The sequence below is a fragment of the Brachionichthys hirsutus genome, unplaced genomic scaffold (assembly GCF_040956055.1).
Source record: "Brachionichthys hirsutus isolate HB-005 unplaced genomic scaffold, CSIRO-AGI_Bhir_v1 contig_769, whole genome shotgun sequence".
In the NCBI taxonomy this organism is placed as follows: Eukaryota; Metazoa; Chordata; class Actinopteri; order Lophiiformes; family Brachionichthyidae; genus Brachionichthys; species Brachionichthys hirsutus.
Genome location: NW_027180320.1, coordinates 141,643 through 161,040, shown reverse-complemented (window position 1 = coordinate 161,040; position 19,398 = coordinate 141,643). Strand labels below are relative to the sequence as shown.

The 19,398-nt window shown below is 41.6% G+C and overlaps 1 protein-coding gene across 1 annotated transcript; it reads right to left on the bottom strand.

Annotated features, from left to right (window-relative positions):
* Nucleotides 1-735: 735 nt before the first annotated feature.
* LOC137912645 (HHIP-like protein 1) lies at nt 736-13,212 on the bottom strand. The gene is made up of 14 exons (XM_068756780.1): nt 12,919-13,212; nt 7,990-8,254; nt 7,603-7,882; nt 7,391-7,516; nt 7,121-7,264; nt 5,384-5,496; nt 5,160-5,300; nt 4,786-4,860; nt 4,488-4,614; nt 4,163-4,308; nt 3,899-3,980; nt 3,692-3,774; nt 3,017-3,466; nt 736-1,481 (listed from the first exon to the last, which is right to left on the bottom strand). Exons 1-14 carry the CDS (start codon nt 13,210-13,212, stop codon nt 736-738), a joined length of 3,072 nt encoding a protein of 1,023 aa, XP_068612881.1.
* Nucleotides 13,213-19,398: the final 6,186 nt, after the last annotated feature.

Sequence of the window (19,398 nt, the reverse complement as noted above, 5' to 3'; positions counted from 1 at the left end):
CACCCAAACATACTATACAGGGGAATGTTCAGAATATAAATGTGCATATGTACACATGCATCATTCATTTAATGCAAAGTTAGGGGACACCAGACTGTGAAGATGCAGCTATAATAAATTATACAGAGTTATTGCTCCCCCTTGTGTTGATGTTTAGGACTACAGGATGGTCTGTGATGAAGATTAAAAAGAAGGAAGTTCCTTTATTAGTTTCTGTATTAGTTCCGGTCCCTCAAGTCAAGTCCTTATTGACTGAGCTACTGCCTCCCCAAGTAACTGATGAGAGGAACCGAAATGTTATTTGTAAGTGCCCCATAGAACCAGAAAGCGTGGTGACATAGAGACCATTTGGACTCTCAGTTATTTAGTTAGGAAGGGAACGCTCTTGTCTCACCTATTTGACTGAGATGTTAGAATGGGTTCAGGATTTTCTTTTAGCACTGCAATTTCACCTTTTGTTTGAACTAATCAATGGATTTCCATGAAATTCATTGGAAGAGTGGGCATCGACCCAAGACAGCTTCTTAAGGGGGGTGGATCCATGATTGCTTGTCACTTTCTTTAACACTGATTAAACATCGTGTAAAGTATAGATACGTATATTTATATAATTCAAGGGAACTTGGAAATAGAAAAGTTTCCTCAATACTTTTCTTATCCTGTCACTTCCTGTATTTACTTCCTGTTACAAACATCACCCCACTGTCCCTTCCTTTTCTCTTCTTCTCCTGTCTGCTAAGCACAGATCACCCCAACATCTTCCTCGTGTGAGCAGTTGTGTTTCCCAACTCTGGATCTCTTGCACCCCAGCAGCGACGTTTCATCGCCTTCGCACTCCACGTCGTCCAGCAGGATCCGGACGCTGTCGTCTGCCTCCCCCAGCACAGCTCTCTTCATCACCGCCAACGCCGCCTTGAAGCCGAGCTGCCGACACACTACGGTACCAGCTTTGGTGGTGAAAAGGTCATCACATACCGTCCCCCACTGTCCACGGATAAAGATCTCTACTCTTCCTCGATCTGATAGGCCGTCAGCACTTATCAGTCGCACCGAGCCAGCCCGCAGTTTTCTTCCTCTCCTTTGACCGTTGCCTCGTCCTCGCGGCCTCTTATATACTTGGTTAGTCTCCCCAGCGATTTCCTGCTTCTCTCCAAGCCGCAGTTTCTCCTCCTGTATCTTCAGCAGCGTTATGTTTTTCACCGGACTCTGGGGTGTGAATATGGAAGACAATGTCGTTTTCTGCCTCCAATGTGGCAGCGGTGGTGTGGTGGATGCTTCGGGAGGCTCCGGGTACGCAGAGGGGAGAACCATCCTGGATGGTTTGGATGGAGATGGAGAAGGTAATAGGGAACTTAAAGATGGGGGAGTGGTACGAGGAGGGTACCGAGGGGTTCTCCCACGTGTCCTGGTTGAAGGTGTGGTGATGAGTGGGGTTTGAGCGATCCTAGAGAAGCCTGCAGTCATGATGTCTGTGCGATAACCTGAGGGGGAGACAGAATCACCCTCTTTATTTGATGTGGTTGAGCAAATGACCTAAGAATTTATCTTCTCTTGATATGGTTGATTAATGAACGTATTCACGTCATTGAATGTCAACATGCACCTATAAATCCAGTACTGTAAAGACAACAGGATGCACTTTCCACCTTTGCCTGGTTCTCGGGCATTCAAACCAAAGAATGTAACTGTGTCTGTCAAAAGAAGATTGGACTTATAGCAAACAAAAGTGTTGACGTTGTTTTTTTCTTCAAAGTAAACAGAAATTGTGTTTGTTAGTTAGTTAGTGACCTTTATTATTGAATTTCATTTCATTTGGACAGAGCCAGGCTAACTGTTTTCAGTCTATACATGGACTAAGGCTAACTGGCTGTTAGCTCATACTCATACTCACAAGCAAAGTATTCAAGTGACATTGATCTTCTATTCTGTGCTAAAACAGGAAAATAGCTTAAAATTACCCAAATTGCTAATTTGAGGTAATTTTACAAAGCACAGGTAACAGCAACGCAATTAAAACCTAAGACTTAAACACAGACACACAAAGAGGAATGTCCAAACTGAGCCATATGCAGAACCATTTATTCAATAATGCCAAAGCACCTGATTTGACTTGCACTTATATTTAACACATTTAAACACCATTTATCCTGCTTAGTCTTGAAAGTTTGGGACTGATTGCCAAAGAGAAAATTTGCCCCCTGCTTGAGTCTATAATCGGCTTGTGCACAAAGCTCATCTTCTCCACAGGAAGCCTTTCAGCGATGAGACAAGAGCAAAAGTGCAGACATTAGAACACTACTTTATTATGTTTAACAACTTAAACTGACTGATTACATTAATCTACTCTCCAGTGCATTACTATTGCATATTATGTGGAAATACTACTAAGAAGTGTATAAAAAAAAAAGAAAGAAGAAGAAATTGTTTGGGTGCATTTAGATTCAAGGATTCCCACGAGCGGTAAAAATAAATATTTGTAACTATATATCCATATCCTTATAGAGATGGACTGTTTTTTACTACAATTTCTTTTGAAATTTAAACAAACAAAAATGAAAAGTTCAGTTGTAAAATGATTGTAAAACGTTTAACTTGTTTAATATGACATATCTGATTGCTGTGTTGCAAAAAAGATAAAATAAATAATGTACAGTTTTATTTCCAGCAAGAAAGCCATCTCTGAAATACCTGAGAACGAGGTACTTTATCTCCCAGTCTGTCCATAAAAGTGACTTAGTTGCCAAACTATTAAATACAGTAGATTAAATTAAATTAAATCACTACCCTCAGGGTTCTGCTTATTAAATGAGATAAAGTACCTATATTTTGTATAGTGTTAATTTATGGAGACTAGACAACCTGTTCCTGACAGCTGTTGCACCTAAGATCCCTGCAAGAAGTCTGTGCCGATAAAGATTCTTGCCTCTGAAAATGTGCCTGACATTTTGGAAATGTTAAATTAGCTCTAAGGGGGTTAAAATGCAAAGCAAAAATAGAAGGTAAAGAAGTAAACCACCTGGTTGGATGCTGGTGGCTTCTCCACGCATCGCTGGTCCACTGGAGGACGTAATGTTAGTCCGAGCAGTCGACTTAGTGGTTGAGCGAATAGTGGGCCCAGTGATTAGGTAATCAGTGGAACTGGTTTGGTAAGTACCAATAGGCCTACCAGTGGGTGTGGTTGTGGGAGGTCTTGTTGGCCTCCGGACAGTTGTAGGTACAGTTGACGGTTGAAATGTGGTTGCTGTGGTTGTTCTTGACGCCGCTTTCACGGATGTCGGCGGTGTTGTTCTCGTTGCTGCTTGTCTTGTCGCTGTGGTCTTTCTTGAGGGTCTTTTGGTTGGCATTGGTGGTTTTATAATTACAATGGGTTTTCTTCTTCGTGGAGGTGTTTTTGTTGTGGTTGTAGTTTTCCGTGTGGTTGTTGTTGGTACAGGCGTTGTCGTTGGTTTCTTGTTGATTACAAACTCTGTGAAACAAAATAAAACGAAAACATATATGATATGAAAACAACATACTATCCAGGCTTTGATAGGTGTGTCTATCATTTATCCTCATGTTGTACATTTACGTGATTATGACAATAAGAGACGTGATTTCTTTTGTTAGGATTCTACCGATAAAGATTCTGGTACAGTGCAGCCACAAGAAAGCAGGAAAACATGAATATGCAGGATTTAAAGTTTTCCCTTACCTTCATTGGGGTAAAAGTGAATCAGTTTTCCTTTGATCTTAATGGGCGCAGGCTTGATGTTGCATTTACCTGGCGGCGCTCGCCTGTGTGGTAAAGAGAGAAAAAGAATTGCACACAAATCAAATATCTTCAGTTCTTTAACTTTAAACCTGAAATACTTTCATTTCATTCTGAAAAAAGAGAGAGCTGTAATGGTTTTGGCTATACCTGGAAGGGTCAACGATCTTATAGATCACTCCTGCTCTGGCTCTGGCACTGGGCGCTCCTGTGGCTAAGAAATACAGTTCCCCTAGAGTGGATGGAGAGTAGAAAGAAAGAGAGAGTGAGGCAGGCAGGCAGAGATAATGGGAGAGAGAGAGAGAAATCACTTACTATGTCAAAACAGAGAGAATTTAGGCGAGGAAAAACATGAAGAAATAGGAAAGAGAGAAACTGATGAGACACACACACACACACACACACAGATATTACCTGCTTCATCCTCAGCAAAAGAGATGATGTATTTGTAGTAACTGTTGATGAGTTTGGGGAATCTGCAGGTCTGGTCTCTCCCCATGCAGATCTCAGTGTATTTCCATTCACCAGTAGTGACGTTCTCTTTAAGAGACATCAGACGCCTAAAGCATAAAGAGAACATAAACACATGTGTGCACATCTGTCTCCATAAATACAAAGACACATCAATGTCGTTTTTTGATTACAAGAAAATCTCATTTTATCCTTTGATGAAGGGTAGGGAATTGCAAATAGAACAAAATGTGAAATTTAGATTTACGAATAAATCAGAAACACACACCCACTCATGAAATCCCCAAAGATGTAGAGACCATTGAGATTGGGCATCTGACAACCTCTGTAGATGTAGCCTCCCGTCACCGACCTTCCCAGCTTGTGGGGGTAGGCAAATATTGGCAAGATGTCATCTAGATGTCATCAGGTTACAATGAGGGGAAGACAACAGAATGTCGACATATTGTAAAGAGGAAGAATGGAAAGAGTAATGGAAAGTCTCAAAAACCTTGCAATGAAATGGAATAAAAATGTACTTTGGCTAAAAATGCTTAGACCCCAAAGGGATCTAAATTTATCCTCACCCAGTGAAGCGTTTTGACAAAGTTTTCGATCATAGCAGCTGAAGCCTTCTTTGGCTCTCCATCCATAGTTGCCTCCTTTAAATAGAAATTGATAAAGATAGTTCAACTTCCATGAAACCATTCTTTCTGGAATTTCTCCGTAAGCATACTGGAACAAAAATATTTTGATTCAATTAGCTATTGTTTGAAAGAGAAGCTAAATCCAACAGCAGCTGCATTTGGATGTTTATTCCAAAATATTTTTGCATTTTACTATAACAATGTGATGAGAAGTTACGGTTGAACAGTTCATTTCCATTTCCAGAATGTATTAAATCTATAACATTTTCAGTGTCAGACAAAGAAGTAGAATAAAAGTAAAATAAAGGGGCTACCTTTCAAAATGATGTCTACCTCTTCAAATTTATTCTGGCCAACGTCACCACAAAACATTCTCCCTGCGCCTTGGCCTGTGACGGGGTCGCCTCGGTCGATGGAGCAACGCCACATGTTGCGAACTCCATAAGCATAAATCTCTGCACAGACAGAAAGATTTTAACATGCAGTAATAGACTAGGATATATCCCTTTTCAGACTGTAAACTGTCGAACGGATGTACCAGGGCGTGTTTCCCTCTCTAACAAGAATGGGTTGTCTGAGGGAATGCTATACGGAGCGCCATCGTCGTTGTTCTCGATATCCACACGCAGCACCTTCCCAAGGAGCGCTGACCTATCCAACCCAGGAAAGAGAAGAGAGAATTAGAACGATTCAGAACCTCTCCAGAATTTTCCTTGCACCTGCAAAATCCCCGAACACTGCCCCACCAGCCATCTCTTTAGTTTTCCATCCATATTAATTTTTAGCTCTAAAACGTCTTGGACATGCACATCTTTTGCAGATAGTTCTTCACACCATTCCTCCTCACAGCTCATGTTGTCCTTCCCATTTAATATCCTGTCTTTGGTTACTGACTGTTCTGACCTTGCCTTCTGTATGATAAAATCTTTGTCCTCTTTTTTCATTACTTCCCCATCCTTCTCCACTCTTAAGCTCTACTCTTATTAAAATTTCTACTCTTGTCCTCTTTCAGTCCAGGTTGCTCTCCTCCCTCTTCCACCCCCCCCCCCCCCCCCCCCCCCCTCCTCCTTTCTGTGCCCCCCTCCCATACCAGTGTATCACGGTCCACACTGCATTGTCAATATTAGACTTGGCATGACATATCCTGCCTCATTCCCAGAAAAGCTTCACCATGTCAACAAAAGCCCTTAGAAAGAGCTAAACTCCAACTACCTGAAAGAAAGCAGTCGGCAGCTAAAAAAAAAAACATAATTAATTGTTCAGGAAACTGTATTAATGACCCACAGTTCAGTTGCAATTCAGCCACTTTTCTTTACCCTCTCAGCTGTCATCCAAATAGATTGTTTTGGTCGTAGAGTTTAAGAGATATCGGCTGTAGAGGTGTCGGCAAACTCTCCGATTAAAGGGAACAAGATGCTAAAAGCTGAAAGCCAGAATAATGCTTTTGAAAAATGCAACAAAACTCCCATGAGAGCAGAAAATAATTGTGTATTTGTACCTCCTTTTTTCCCTCTGTGGTTTATTTAATATTTCATTCAATGCAAGCTGATCAAATCAGTTTGCCAGTGAATGACAAAACCTGTGATAATCCGCCTTGTACTTTATGAAAGTATATTTCATAGAGAGTTCAGTTTTCATCCATTCAGAAAGTGTCCAAGCCGTCGTCCTCACACAGGAGACATGGCTGAAATAGCTAAGTATTCAGTTATTGGGACTAATAGTACTGGTACTGGTTCTAGTCCAGCATGTACTAATGAATTATATTCATGATAATCGGTGTAATAAATTACTATTTTGTTCCAGTAAAAGGGCCATTTAAAGTAAATAAACAGTTTCACAGCAAGCAAGCTCCTTTAATTACTTAAGTTAGAAGATAAGCAGTCTACAAAAATATATAATTTATCGTAAGTACTGGGAAACTCTAGAGTCTGCAATGTTGATCCTTCTCATTAGACTTGATCTAAGTCGAGTTTGGTTTAGACGGGAACTCATTTTCTTCTTTTTGCCTGGCTGGATCGAGACCTGTGCTCATACATTCGTTTGCGAGGTGAGCACCTTTCTAACTTACAGTTTCAACATGTTTCAACAATTCCAATGTGATTATCTTTATTTTGCCACAAATGTAAATTGCATTCGAGACTGTAGCTGAAGCTGAGAGATGTTCATAAACAATCTTTACCCAGAATGTCATCCATGTGCTGAATGCTGCATGTAATCTTAACGTCTGTATATCCAATGCTTCTTTCTCAAGCACACAACTATAAATTATACTCACTTGTTCTGTGAGTTGCCAAACTTCCCAAACGGATCTCCAGCTCGTCCACCGTCACCGACGAAAATGTAGAGATACCCGTCATGCCCAAACAGAAGCTGCCCTCCGTTGTGATTGGATGCCGGTTCCACCACTTCGAGGATAGTCCTGAAAATAGATCAAGCATTGGAAGCATGTGTAGACACTGTCTCCTAACGCACCAACATGAACACCAAAGAATCTAAGGCTTTGTGTTTCTGCTCGTGTCTCCAGACTGTGAATCGGATTCCTTACCTCTCAGACGTGTGGTCTACTTGATTGTCATCATATGGCGACAATGTAAATTCGCTGATTCGGATTCTCTCCTCCTTCTTTACAGAAACAGAGTAGTACACATAGGCTTTTCTGACTGTGGTGAACCTGAGGACAAAGAAGAACCAGAAGTCATACTTCGCATATCAGCTCAGTTAACTGGGAATAACATACCATAGCGGTCAGCATATAACCTGGGATGAAGGGCTAAACAGAGGAACCCCCTCTCGTCTCCAGACCATGGTGATGTGAGGACGGCATGAGTGAGGTTGAGAAAAGGTCGGTCGATCCGGGAGCCGTTGGCCAGATACACCCAGACATAACCGAGCTGCTCCGCCACAAAGAATCGATGAGTTCCGTCATCTGCGTGGATCATGGCCACTGGGTTGCGAAGTCCATTTGCAACCTCCTGCAAACACAACTCCAGACATCCCGTGGGATCCTCATTGACAAAGCCCAGATTGGCATTTAGCTCTGGGGAAAGAGAAGACGACACAAAAGATGCAAACCAGGAGTAAAATAACTAAAGTACTCGACTAATGTAAAAGTAGCCCTTCCATCTTACAGGTAGACAACATTACCTGCATTTGAAACTACATTAGGGTAGCAGTACTGTTTGTCCTTCAGCTCCAGAAAGTCACAGAACTTTCTGCGGTCCTCTTCTATTGTCGCTGTCAGGTTCCCAAACTGCTGAGGGCTCCCCAAATCCTCCAACAGGAGACTGAGAGTGTACCGGCACTGGTTCCAGTACGTGGAGCAGTAATCGCCGCACAGTCCGGGCAGAATCCGCATGGGTGTGTTAGCATCTTCAGCATCGTACAGGTGAGCTGCATATGGAGAACACTCCTGCAAAGGGAAAGACGACGATGATGGATCGGCATCATTAGGTGCTGATGACTATTTAGTGTGATTTGTGTAGATTGTCCTCATTGTTGGTATTATAAACCTTTTATTGCTTTACTTTTATCTCAGCGGTCGAGTTCAGTTGATGTAAGGATCCCAGTAAGTGTAGGATTTGTATACCGGTACCTTCCCCCCCCACACTTCCTCGCTGCCGTGGCCTTCTCAGGCCTGGCCTGGGATGTCTGTGTGCAGCCTGATATAAATGGATCCCACGAAGGTCCAGTTAGTTATTAAGTCACAACCACATCGTCCACACCCAGAATGGTGAGCTACAGGCACATGAAGTGACGACACCCAAACCATCATGTGGTCAACTGGTGCTCTTTTGCTCCATGCCAGATTAGCCTAAATGATGATCACCAGGAAAACAGAGCCCAAACATCACTTCTTTATCCTTTACATGTCTGGAAAAACAAAAATACAATCCCAGACTGGCAATTAACTTCAGCATTGTCATCTATTCTGTGCCTAAATCCAAATGGAGGCGATAATGATATATCATCTGACATGCATTTCCTTTGTAGCGTAAAAGTTAAAAGAAGCCAAAGGTATGCTTGTGTTTTATTGTTATTTCTCATGGCCAACTCTACATCTGCCTCTCTTTTCTATTGTGCCATAGTCTCTCTGTTGCTGCTGAACATTACTGTACAGGGGAGGATTCATTCTCCAAAAGCATGTTAATGATGCATTGTAATGATAGAGATTATATTTCAATTGAGAATTGTTGCTGGTAAACATCAGCAAAATAGACAGGTTAAAAAAATGAAATAAAGATGCAGCAAAGAGTAAAATTAAAAAGTGTCTGAGAAGGTCCATTGTTCTAAAATGGTTGTTTGACCGTGTTATTGATGCTGCGTTAAATATTCTGATGTGGTTTACATCGTAGAATTAATTGAAATGAAGTCCCAGATTTCACATCACGTAGTTAAGAAAATGAATGAATAATTGAAATCACATGAAACAAAACTTATGAAGAAAAGCCTGATCAGCTCCTTCCTTCGTGATCAGGTTTTACACGTTTCCCTTGTGCATTGAAGGCTATTTCTGCACAGCTTGACTGGCTCGGTGACCCTTGGAGTTCCTGTGCACTGAAGAGCTCAAACTACTTACCGCTGCTGGCATGGGAGCAGCTGGCACAGATCAAGGAAGGTTGCACATTTAAAATAAAATGTCACGTTGCCGTGGCTTGGTCCAGATTCTGCATGTCAGAACCCGATAATTTCAAGTAGCATCATTACAATTCTCTATTTCCAACTATGTTGTAATGTGAACTGAGCATAGCGAGGATTACGGACCAGATGCTTCGTGTCTGTCTCTCTGCCATCCTCCTCAGCTCATGTTTCCGCTGATAATAAGGCATTTTTAGCCTACTTTACTGTGTGTGTGTGTGTGTGTGTGTGTGTGACAGAGCGAGAGAGAGAGACTTGGCTGTCAGAGAAATGCAGACTATGTGTTTAAAAACATTTTAGAGTGGGTTGATTTGACATTTTTAAATGGTGGTGTGGCTGGAAGGATGTGAAACGCTGGTTTAGCTTTCATTGGCTTACCGTCTTTGCTTCTTAATTCTCTTAATTGACCCGCTGAAATAGCAAAAAGCAGCCATTGTTCAGAATGTCTTATTTTGGCTCATACTATAACAGGGTAGGATAAATGCTCAAAACTACTAACAGCTGTTCCCTAACAATGCATCCACTTCAAACCGCTATGATGTTGTGTTTAGGTTGCATAGTTTGAAACAGGACTGAAACTCAAATTTGAGCAGAAATATAAATCTCTATTTGCAGTTGCCTGCTTTCTGACTGCTCATATTGCACTGAAAGCGCCAAGAGCCATCACAAAAATTCGATCTGTGGACAGCAGAGAGAGAGAGAGAGAGAGAGAAAGAGAGAGAGGGAGATGATAAAAATTAGATAAAGAGAAAAATGGACGGTAACCGGGCCTCATTTGTCATACAAAACTGGACCTGATCCAGCTAGACTAAATCAGACTTGTAGTGTGATACTCGATCTGAATGCTAAGGCCCAAAACTTAAATGTTTGATGGTGTGTTTTTGTACTACTTGGAAATGTGGACATCTTTCTCCTGCACCTGCTGTTAAACAGAGGAAACAGCATGCAGACAGAGCGAAAGGTGCTTATTAAAAATGCATCGACAGACACAAATAATGGTTTTCTGATGTTTGGTTAAGTCTTTGAAAGACTTTCTGAAGTAGCCTCCTTGGTATGTGTCATGTTTAATTATTGAATGTTACTATTAAAAAGGCAGCGGAAAGAAAAGACTGCATGAGAACAAACACACATTTAAAGCAGCGACACACAACATGGAACTTCTGAACTGAAGATCCCTTCAATGTTCGTGTGTCAGGTATATGTTGGCGTGAGTTTATTTCTGTTTCATCTATGCTTCATTATATCTTTGTCTTCCTCTCTGTGGTAGGAACATGATATATCCTGTGGCCAGAGGAGGAAATGGTTGTTTGTTTTTTTGTCAGTTAAGCTCAGGGATGATGGCGATGTCCCTCTTGTCTCCCCTGAAGCACCCTGACTGCACGCACGCGCACACACAAACACACACACACTTGCATTCTCATTTCCCTTTTTGTCTGTCTCTCTCTCTTCGCCGTCTCATTGATGTTGGTGTCAGGAAGCTGCTGCAGTGCTGCTGGAACAGAGGGCCTCAGTTTGCTGGGTTTACCCAGGATAAGTGCCCTGGCCATGGGGTAACTTGACCACCTCTGAAACAACTTCCTCACACCAGCAACCACTGCTTTAGTGCTTTTAAAAAATATCAACAAATGGCTTGTGAATTCATTTTCATAACTCTATAAAACAAGAGATTTTTAGATCGCTGTGTTCATTTAAGAACCATTACAGCAGCTTCCCTAAACGAGTCCTACAAATAGGTCAGCATGTCAAAAATACAGCCCTCTAAGTATCACAAATTGTGCTGAACTCCTACTGCACTGTACTTAAACTAGAACCACTGTTCAGTCACATCTTTGCTTTAGCACTGTCATTATATTCAAGAGCTGGCCTGCGCCGCCTGGAAAGCCACCCTCAATACCACAATGATAGCAACCTATATTTTTAGTAGGCAGAGGCTTTGTCACATCTTATCATGATGTGTGAGGTAATAAACCTTTTAGTTTTGCCCTTGCTTTTGTTTTGTCTTGTTTTGGAATGAACACTTTAAATATGCCTGGCTAGATTTATGCGGCACCTATGATTCACTTTACACGCAATACCTGCGCACAGAGAGTAAGCTGCAAGTCAGCAGCTAATTATGCAATCAGTGGGCGGAACTGGCTTCAAGGCGCATTCTGCCAGTAAAACAAGAGGTGGGAGCTCAGTTCTGGGTTCTGTCTGAGGTTAGCAAGCTCACGAAGGGAGCCAAAGCATAGCTAAATGATACTGAAATGGATATGATGCAGATTAAAAAAATCATTTACCAGACATTAACAAAGACTGCAATCACAAAATGGATTGCAAATCTACTTCGGTACCGATTAAAAAATCACAGGAGTACTTATGGTTTCTGTCAGTCAAATGCTGTGTGAATCGCTGCTTTTGCTAGTTGGAGTTTAATTATGTTTGCGGATGTGTGGCTTCTTGCACAATTTTACATTGCAGACCCATTTGTCTGTTCTCTAAGACTTTCACAGACTTTAATTAATTTTCCCACCCGCAACTCCAAACGTGATCCCCATGAAGGAAGCCAGCAAGCTTTTAAATGTTGCTTTCCAACACATTCATTTAACTTCTGGACTCCAGCTTAGTTCTGTGTCTCATAAGAGAAGAGGATAAACAAAGTTTTCTTGGAATCTGGAAGGGATTAGATTAAAAAATGTGAGCTAAGTCACCGTTTGACCACTTCAAGTCAATAACTTGGATTGATTTATTTTCAAAAGTATCATAACATGAGCTTTCAATGGATTTGGTTGGAATAGTTCCATAAAAAGATCACATCATATACTTGATTTCAAAACCAAAGTTGGAAATTGTATTTCATTACACTCTATTATTCAACTTGTTTAGTTTTATGAGCGAACACAACGAGAATGCATGGACATTATTAAGGAATAAGCACAACTAAACACGAGCACACAGATGTCAAAATCCTCTTGTAGCCAACAAAGTCAAGTTGGATGTTTTTTTTTTTTTTTTTGAGAACAGGTTCTCACTGACAAACAACTCCACAGTTTCCTCTGGAGAAACAGGGATTTGTGTATTTTCGGGCGGTCTGGTGCGGTTACGTAGCATCCACTGAAGTATACAGTTCAGTAAATGGCACTATTATTAGCTGAAAAACAAACCGGGGGAATAAATGTCCTTGAATTTAAATAAACTTCTCAAAATATGGACACTGCTCTCGCCTTGGCATAAGACATTGGACAACAAAACCCGGTTTTCAAAGTGAAACTGCAAACATCAGCAGATGGACACTTTGCATGAGACTATAGCAGGTGAAAATCGTGTGTTTCTAGCGCATCGGTTCAGCTTTCAGATTCTGCTTTAGAAACTGCTGGCAACTCACATCCAAATCAAATTCTATTAGTAACATTTAGGTGCCCATGATGCTCTTTATAATAATTGGGTGTTTCTTCTTACCTGGCACAGGATGCTGCGTATGTACTTGCCACATGTTACGTAACCCGAATGATCAAAGTTGTTCATGATGGCGTAAAACCGGGCCGCTATCGCCTCGTCTTTTTCCAGATTGCAGCATCCAAACTTGGGATACTCCTTACAGAATGCCAGTGGCTGCTGAGGCTCAAATGGAGGCTTGTAGTCCAGACACTGGGGGTGACAGCACCCCTGCCAGGCCCGGAGGAGCAACAGTAACATGGGGAGGAGGAGGCGAGAGTAAAATGCATGCTGCAGATCGCAGGTCTGTCGGGTCATGGTGTGGAAGATGTAGTCTTTCAGTTCAGGACAGTTTGGCTGTTAGCCCACAGAAAATGAAGGTAGATTGTATCTGAGATGTCACTATCATAAAGAAAATGTGACATTTCTAACAGTATCCATCAAGTACAGGAAAATAAATTCAAAGTCACTGTGAGTCCTTGCAGTTTCAGGCAACCACGTGTGTGTGTGTAGACGTGTAACTGTGTGTTTCAAACACGCTAACGCAGCATCGCACCTGCCTGTCAGTTGGCTAGAAGCCAACAGAATGCACAGAATTACCCTCTGTGTCAAAATGAGGTCAGACTGATCCAGACCCAGTGAATCCCCTTGATGGTGAGGAGATGTCAAGTTGGTGTGAGGAGCCGCAAACCTCCAAAGTCCTGTAGACGTGTGGACAGATTCAGTCCTCCTCGTTTTTTACAGTGAACCTCCCAAACACAGCAGAAATCGTTTTCAAATCCTTCAGTTGCAGGAGAAAAAACAGACTATATTCTGGATGCAATCCCATCTGCTCCGAAGAGGCTGTCATGCTGCTATGAAATAATCCATCTTCAGAGAATGAGGGATGATGGCTAAAAAAAAAAAAGCATTTGAATATTCAAAGTTGCACCGACGGCTAAAGTTTCTACAAAATATTTACCTCCGGCTGAGAGACGCTCGCCTTGTTTGTTCTGGACATGTGCTCGTTTGCTGCAGCAGACATGAGCCATGCATATAGGAGCGAGTGGGAGAGAGAGGTTCTTTCATTCAGACGCAGCGCCACGCTGCAGCCTCAGCTTAGATCCCTCCCTCGGTGCTTCTTTCCTCCTCCTCCTCCTCCTCCGGTCTTCTTTTCATTTGCTCTTCCACGCTGCTACAAAGACACATGCATTCCTTCTCATAGCATGCGGTCCGGTTTGCCCTGAAGTTGCAACTTTCCATCTCTCTCCCCCTCGTCAGCATTCCCAGACCTCCTCTTTGTTTCTACCATTTCCAGACAGACTCTCATACTGGTGTGTGTAGGTGTGTGTGTGTGAGAGAGAGAGAGTGAGAGACAGCAATGAATTCTCCAGGCACAATTCAAAGTATTATGTCAGACAGCAGAGCTTCTAACATTTATATGTAATTATATTGCTTCAGTGATTTGTAGCTGCAAATAGTTTATTTCTTCTAACTCCTTAAAGCAGTTAAAATAAGTCATCTGTATTTACGAAGCCATCGCCCACGTCTGCTGCTCCCTTCAGCTATATTAAAGCTCCTTTGGCTAATTGCTCTTGTTTGGCCGAGTATTTTACTGTATTGCTGTACTTTCATTGTTCTTGCGAGGTCATGTTTTCCACGGCAGGCAGCAGTCGTCAGCAGAAAGCTCTTCAAATCAGCACTAAACAGCAGACATTCACGATTTAGTTACTTGACCTGTTTACCTGGTAAAGAGTCGATGGTGGACAACAAAGCAGAGCAGTAAAGAGGAAGGACAAGGATCCTTATTAAAGTAAACACATATATCGTGTGTGTGTGTGTGTGTGAGTGAGATCCCACCAACATCTGTATTTAATTATTATTGCATTATAATAGGCTCCTTTAAAGTCAGAGACTGGCTCCCAGGGGGCAGCTGTTGAGCAATCTGCACCCCCAGATGAAAAAAAAACAAAAGACCATTCACTACCAGCCATTTCTCACATTTTATACATTAAGAGGTACTTTATCATGTGATGCAACTTCAGGATGCGTCACCGCTGCTATAGATTAGCATGGAAAGGTTGGCGTACGCAGTCCAATTGATATATGTTTGCCTTAGAAGATGAAAGTTATAATGCCGTGAGGATCTATGCACTAAATCCAGATCTGTGCCACATGAGACATAAAGGAATTTCTCCAAACTGATTAGAGTGACTGAATCAGTGAGTCATCCTATACTGGAAGACACACACACACACACACTAAGCCGTCCCATCGAGTCATGCTGGCTCAGACTGTGTGTCTCGGCCTTTGTTCTAATTTATTACATCCACATGATCGTTCTCTGCTAAATGATTTGCCTATAAATCTGTGCCACTACATGCTGGATGAATGTAGAGTCTAGTGCTGATGCATTCCAGATCAGACACTGGTATAATGGTTTTTATTTATGAAATATTTCTCACTTGAAAGAGTTTACTGATCAGATTTCAATTATTGGAATGCTCTTTCAAATAGATTGGCATTGGAGAGCTGTATATATTATCCCTTTTTTTTCCCGTTGGGTCAGACAGCCCTGCTCTCAAGGCTAAGGAGTTTTAACGTCAAATCACTTTACCCAAACAATCTGGTTCTTACATCCGTCCTTGTATTTGTCTAACGGTGATTAATGCCTTTGTTCTTTCCTGGAATGACTCACAAGCTGCATGAAACGCAGCCTCCTGCCAAATACTTTCTTCTTTGCAGCCACGACATGAGATTTTTTGTTTTTTAATCTAAGTGATATTTTATCTTTATGTTTGTACAACCTTGAATGCAAATAAGATACCTTCAGTGTTTTCCACTGATGAATGGATTGTGTACAAAGTGTGATCCATTCAAGGTCAGGGATAGATAGGATATCTATTATTGTACATGTAGAAATATATGAAACAATACTTTGTGTTATTTGGTGATAACCACCTTACAGTCATATGTGGACAGCATTAATGGGCTCTTTCCAATAGTAATTCAATTTTGAGTGAAAGATGCACTGATGAAAACAGGTGTTGCCTCTTCACTGATGCCCCTCGGCCACGCCCACCTCCAGCGCAGCAGACAACACAGGAAGAGGTGGGCACCTTGGCGCCCTCTATTGCCCAGCCACCATGAATTGTTGCCTTGAAATGTCCATCCATCCACTTTCTTCTGCTTTTCCGCGTCACAGGAGTTCCTGGAGCCTATCCCAGCCTGCTATGGGCAAGAGGCGGGGTACACCCCGAATGCGTCGCCATGTATCGCAGGGCCACACAGAGACAGGCAACCATTCAGGCACACACTCATACACTACAGGCAATTTTGGAATAATCAATTCATCTATATTGCATGTATTTTTGATGTGGGAGGAAACCAGAGAACCTGGAATGCGTGTTCTAGAAATGTTTTTGTAAAGCTTCTTGAAATGAGAAAATTCTGTCGTGAAAATGTTTCAGGAGTGACATCAATGGGTTTAACAAAGAATACACACCATGTAAATGTACTTGATGTTTCGTCTTGGGTTGTATTATTATAATACCGCTTTGCTTTTATTCTTCACGTGTCTGATCAGTCATTTTAGTTGAAGCAGGAAAGTATGCCATCAGAGGAGGCTTAATCAAGCTGCATCGTCACTAGATGGATATCAAGACTAACATCTCCGAACTCATCATTTCATCCATGTAACGGACAAATGATATTATATAACAACGAGATAAATATGAGTACTTATATAACTTAAAGAACTGCAATGTCCTCTAGAACAAAGGTTTTGAACTAATAAAATGATGCTGCAGTGTGTTAAAAGTGCAGGTTCATAAACAAACATCTCATATCCTGAATCATTTAATGAAGTTACATAACAGCAGACTCAGTGTGATGCAGGAGAAATGTCTGCCTTCACAACATCTCATTTGAAGGTTATAATTCAAAGCATGACTTAAAAAAAACACAGAGAGGAATTATTCAAAGACAACTTTAAATGTACATAAAGAACAAATTGTATTACACTTATATTAACTAATAAATCTAAAGGTCTTTGTTTTACCAGGTGCAAATAAGAGACGGGTATTACAATTTATCATTGGAGAGAGAGAGAGAGATCTTCCGTTATCCATGCATGGCAAGTGAAGCATGCATGATGCGGGATAATTCTATGGTGTTAGCATGTTAGCATTAAATATTTCTTACGTGAAACACAATCAATTGTTTCAGCTCCTTACATGTGGTTAATGTTCAGCATCATCCTGGATCTTCAGATACTTCTGTGTCGTCCAGGTTGTGTGTTGTGAGCAGCAACAATTAAATTAACCCTTTCCTCCATCGCAGACTGTTGCCTCATTTCTTAGCTTTACCACGCTGCAGTTTCTCCGCATCCCTTCATGCAAATCCATTCCTTTGTTGTCCTCCAGAAAACATGCTATTTCTGCTCGTCGCTTGTCGAACATGTTCTCAGCGATCCTCCTGCCAACATCCGTGATGGTGACTTCTGTAGGAAGAGAGCGATACACGCTGTTTCAGAGCGTTTCTTTAAAAACATGGAGAGGCGTTTTTCCGTCGTACTTTTCTGATCCAGCTTCTGTATTCCTTCTGAGGTATTCTTCTTCTATGTTTTATGAAAAATGCATTTTAAAGAATTTAATTTGGTGGACGGCAGTATCGATCTTAAACCCATCCCTCTCCATGTTGCAGATGGGACTGAAGCCAAAATAAAAAGTCAGTCATTATTTTATTTTTTGCAATATTTCTTTCTGTTCAAGTCTTCATTATTCAGGGAGGGAACTCCATTACGCCGCTCCGCTGTCCGATCCTTTTATTACAGATGCGTCATCCTCACATCACCGATTCTGGCCTAAAGGCTGAGAATACACTGTGCATAAATGTCCTGTTAGATAAACCGTGAAAGGAGTAGATAGATGGAGGAAGAAGAGGGGAAAGATTTGAAGAGTCGGATCCAGTGAGGATTCGTTGTCTGGATGTTTCTCATGTTTTTTGGTCCAGAAAGTGTAACTGGGCTGTAAATATTTTGAGAATTATTTTCAGAATATGCAAAAATGAATATGCCTCTTAATATCACTATTAATGATGGCAGATCTACACTAAGCCTCTGATGTCCTCCACCATTTAGTGACGGCTCATCGTATCTGCTCTGTCAATTCAAATGCTTTATTTATCATCCTTCTAATGCATTTTGAACCGCACACCAGCAAGTACGGGTAGTTCTTTTCTTACCTCCTTCCTGGGGGGTTGTCACTGGGGTTAATGGGCTGTTAACCGGCAGCTGGAGTTGGACAGCATAGTGGATGCGTCGTCCTTCCTTCCATGGGTCGGGGATAACTGTCTCGTTGGGGGTGCCGTGAATCATCTTGTCCATAAGTTGATGCTCATGCTGTGATCCTTTCTTCTGAGCGGAGTCGACTGATTCAGGTCCAGAACCTTTTAAACTACTGGGAACATTGAAACCACTGCTGGTGTTTAAACAGTTAAAGTCCCTTGGTGGTCATTCTAGGCTGCTGGTTGATTGGTTGGGTGGTTGGTTGGTTGGTTGGTTGGCTGGTTGGATGAAGGTGGTGGTGAACAGCGGACACCGGAGCCTCGACCAGTCAAAGACCACGACTGGAAGGTCTTACTCATTTAGAACATTAGAACTAAGGATAATTTCTAACTCTTTCAATTTATAGACAGCATAAAATAAATCTAGATAAATAATAAAATGTTTACACTTCTATGTCAGCAGTTTTTAAGTTTACAGCCTCTGTACCACTTCCTGTCTGGCAAAAGATGAGTTATATCTGGCAAACAACACAGCAATTTCCATTCCCTTTTATTGCCTCCTTGATTTTTCTCACATCTTTATATTTCTCATGCACTATTCTCATTCCTCTACTTCACCAATTCGTTGTCCTTCTCTACCAGTGATGCAGCAGCTCTCTTCTCTCCTCTATTGCCTCATTTTTACTCTTATGTAATTTCAATGGTTTGCAGTGTTAATGGTAGAAATGAACATGTCGTCTTTATCTTTATTCTTTTGCTACATCTTCCATTTAAGACTTTGTGAATCACTCGACCCAACACTCTCAGATGAAAAACACTACAAATCAAATCGTATCTACTCACACTCTTCAGACTCTATCTGTATCTGTAAAAATCATCCTGTATTAAAGTCAGCCACAGAAGTGTGATCTGCCCACTCTAATAGCCAGCAGGGGCCACACTTCCCACTGGGACGCTGAGCGAGGGAAAGGGAAAGAGGAGAGAGAGGCATTACAGCTCATTACTCTGCTGAGCACTGATAGGACAATTAGTCAGTTTAAGCAAGGCTGAATTTCAACTTAGAGATGGTGATGTGAACACATGCCTTAGTGTAAACACACACATGCTGCTGCGTGAATCACTCCGACAGCACTGGGTTAAAACTGCATGATGTATGAAGGAATGCTGAACAAGTCATCTGAGACGGCGTTTTAGCGTGAACAGTGAGTCCAAGATGCCAGAGGAGCCCCAGATCATTAT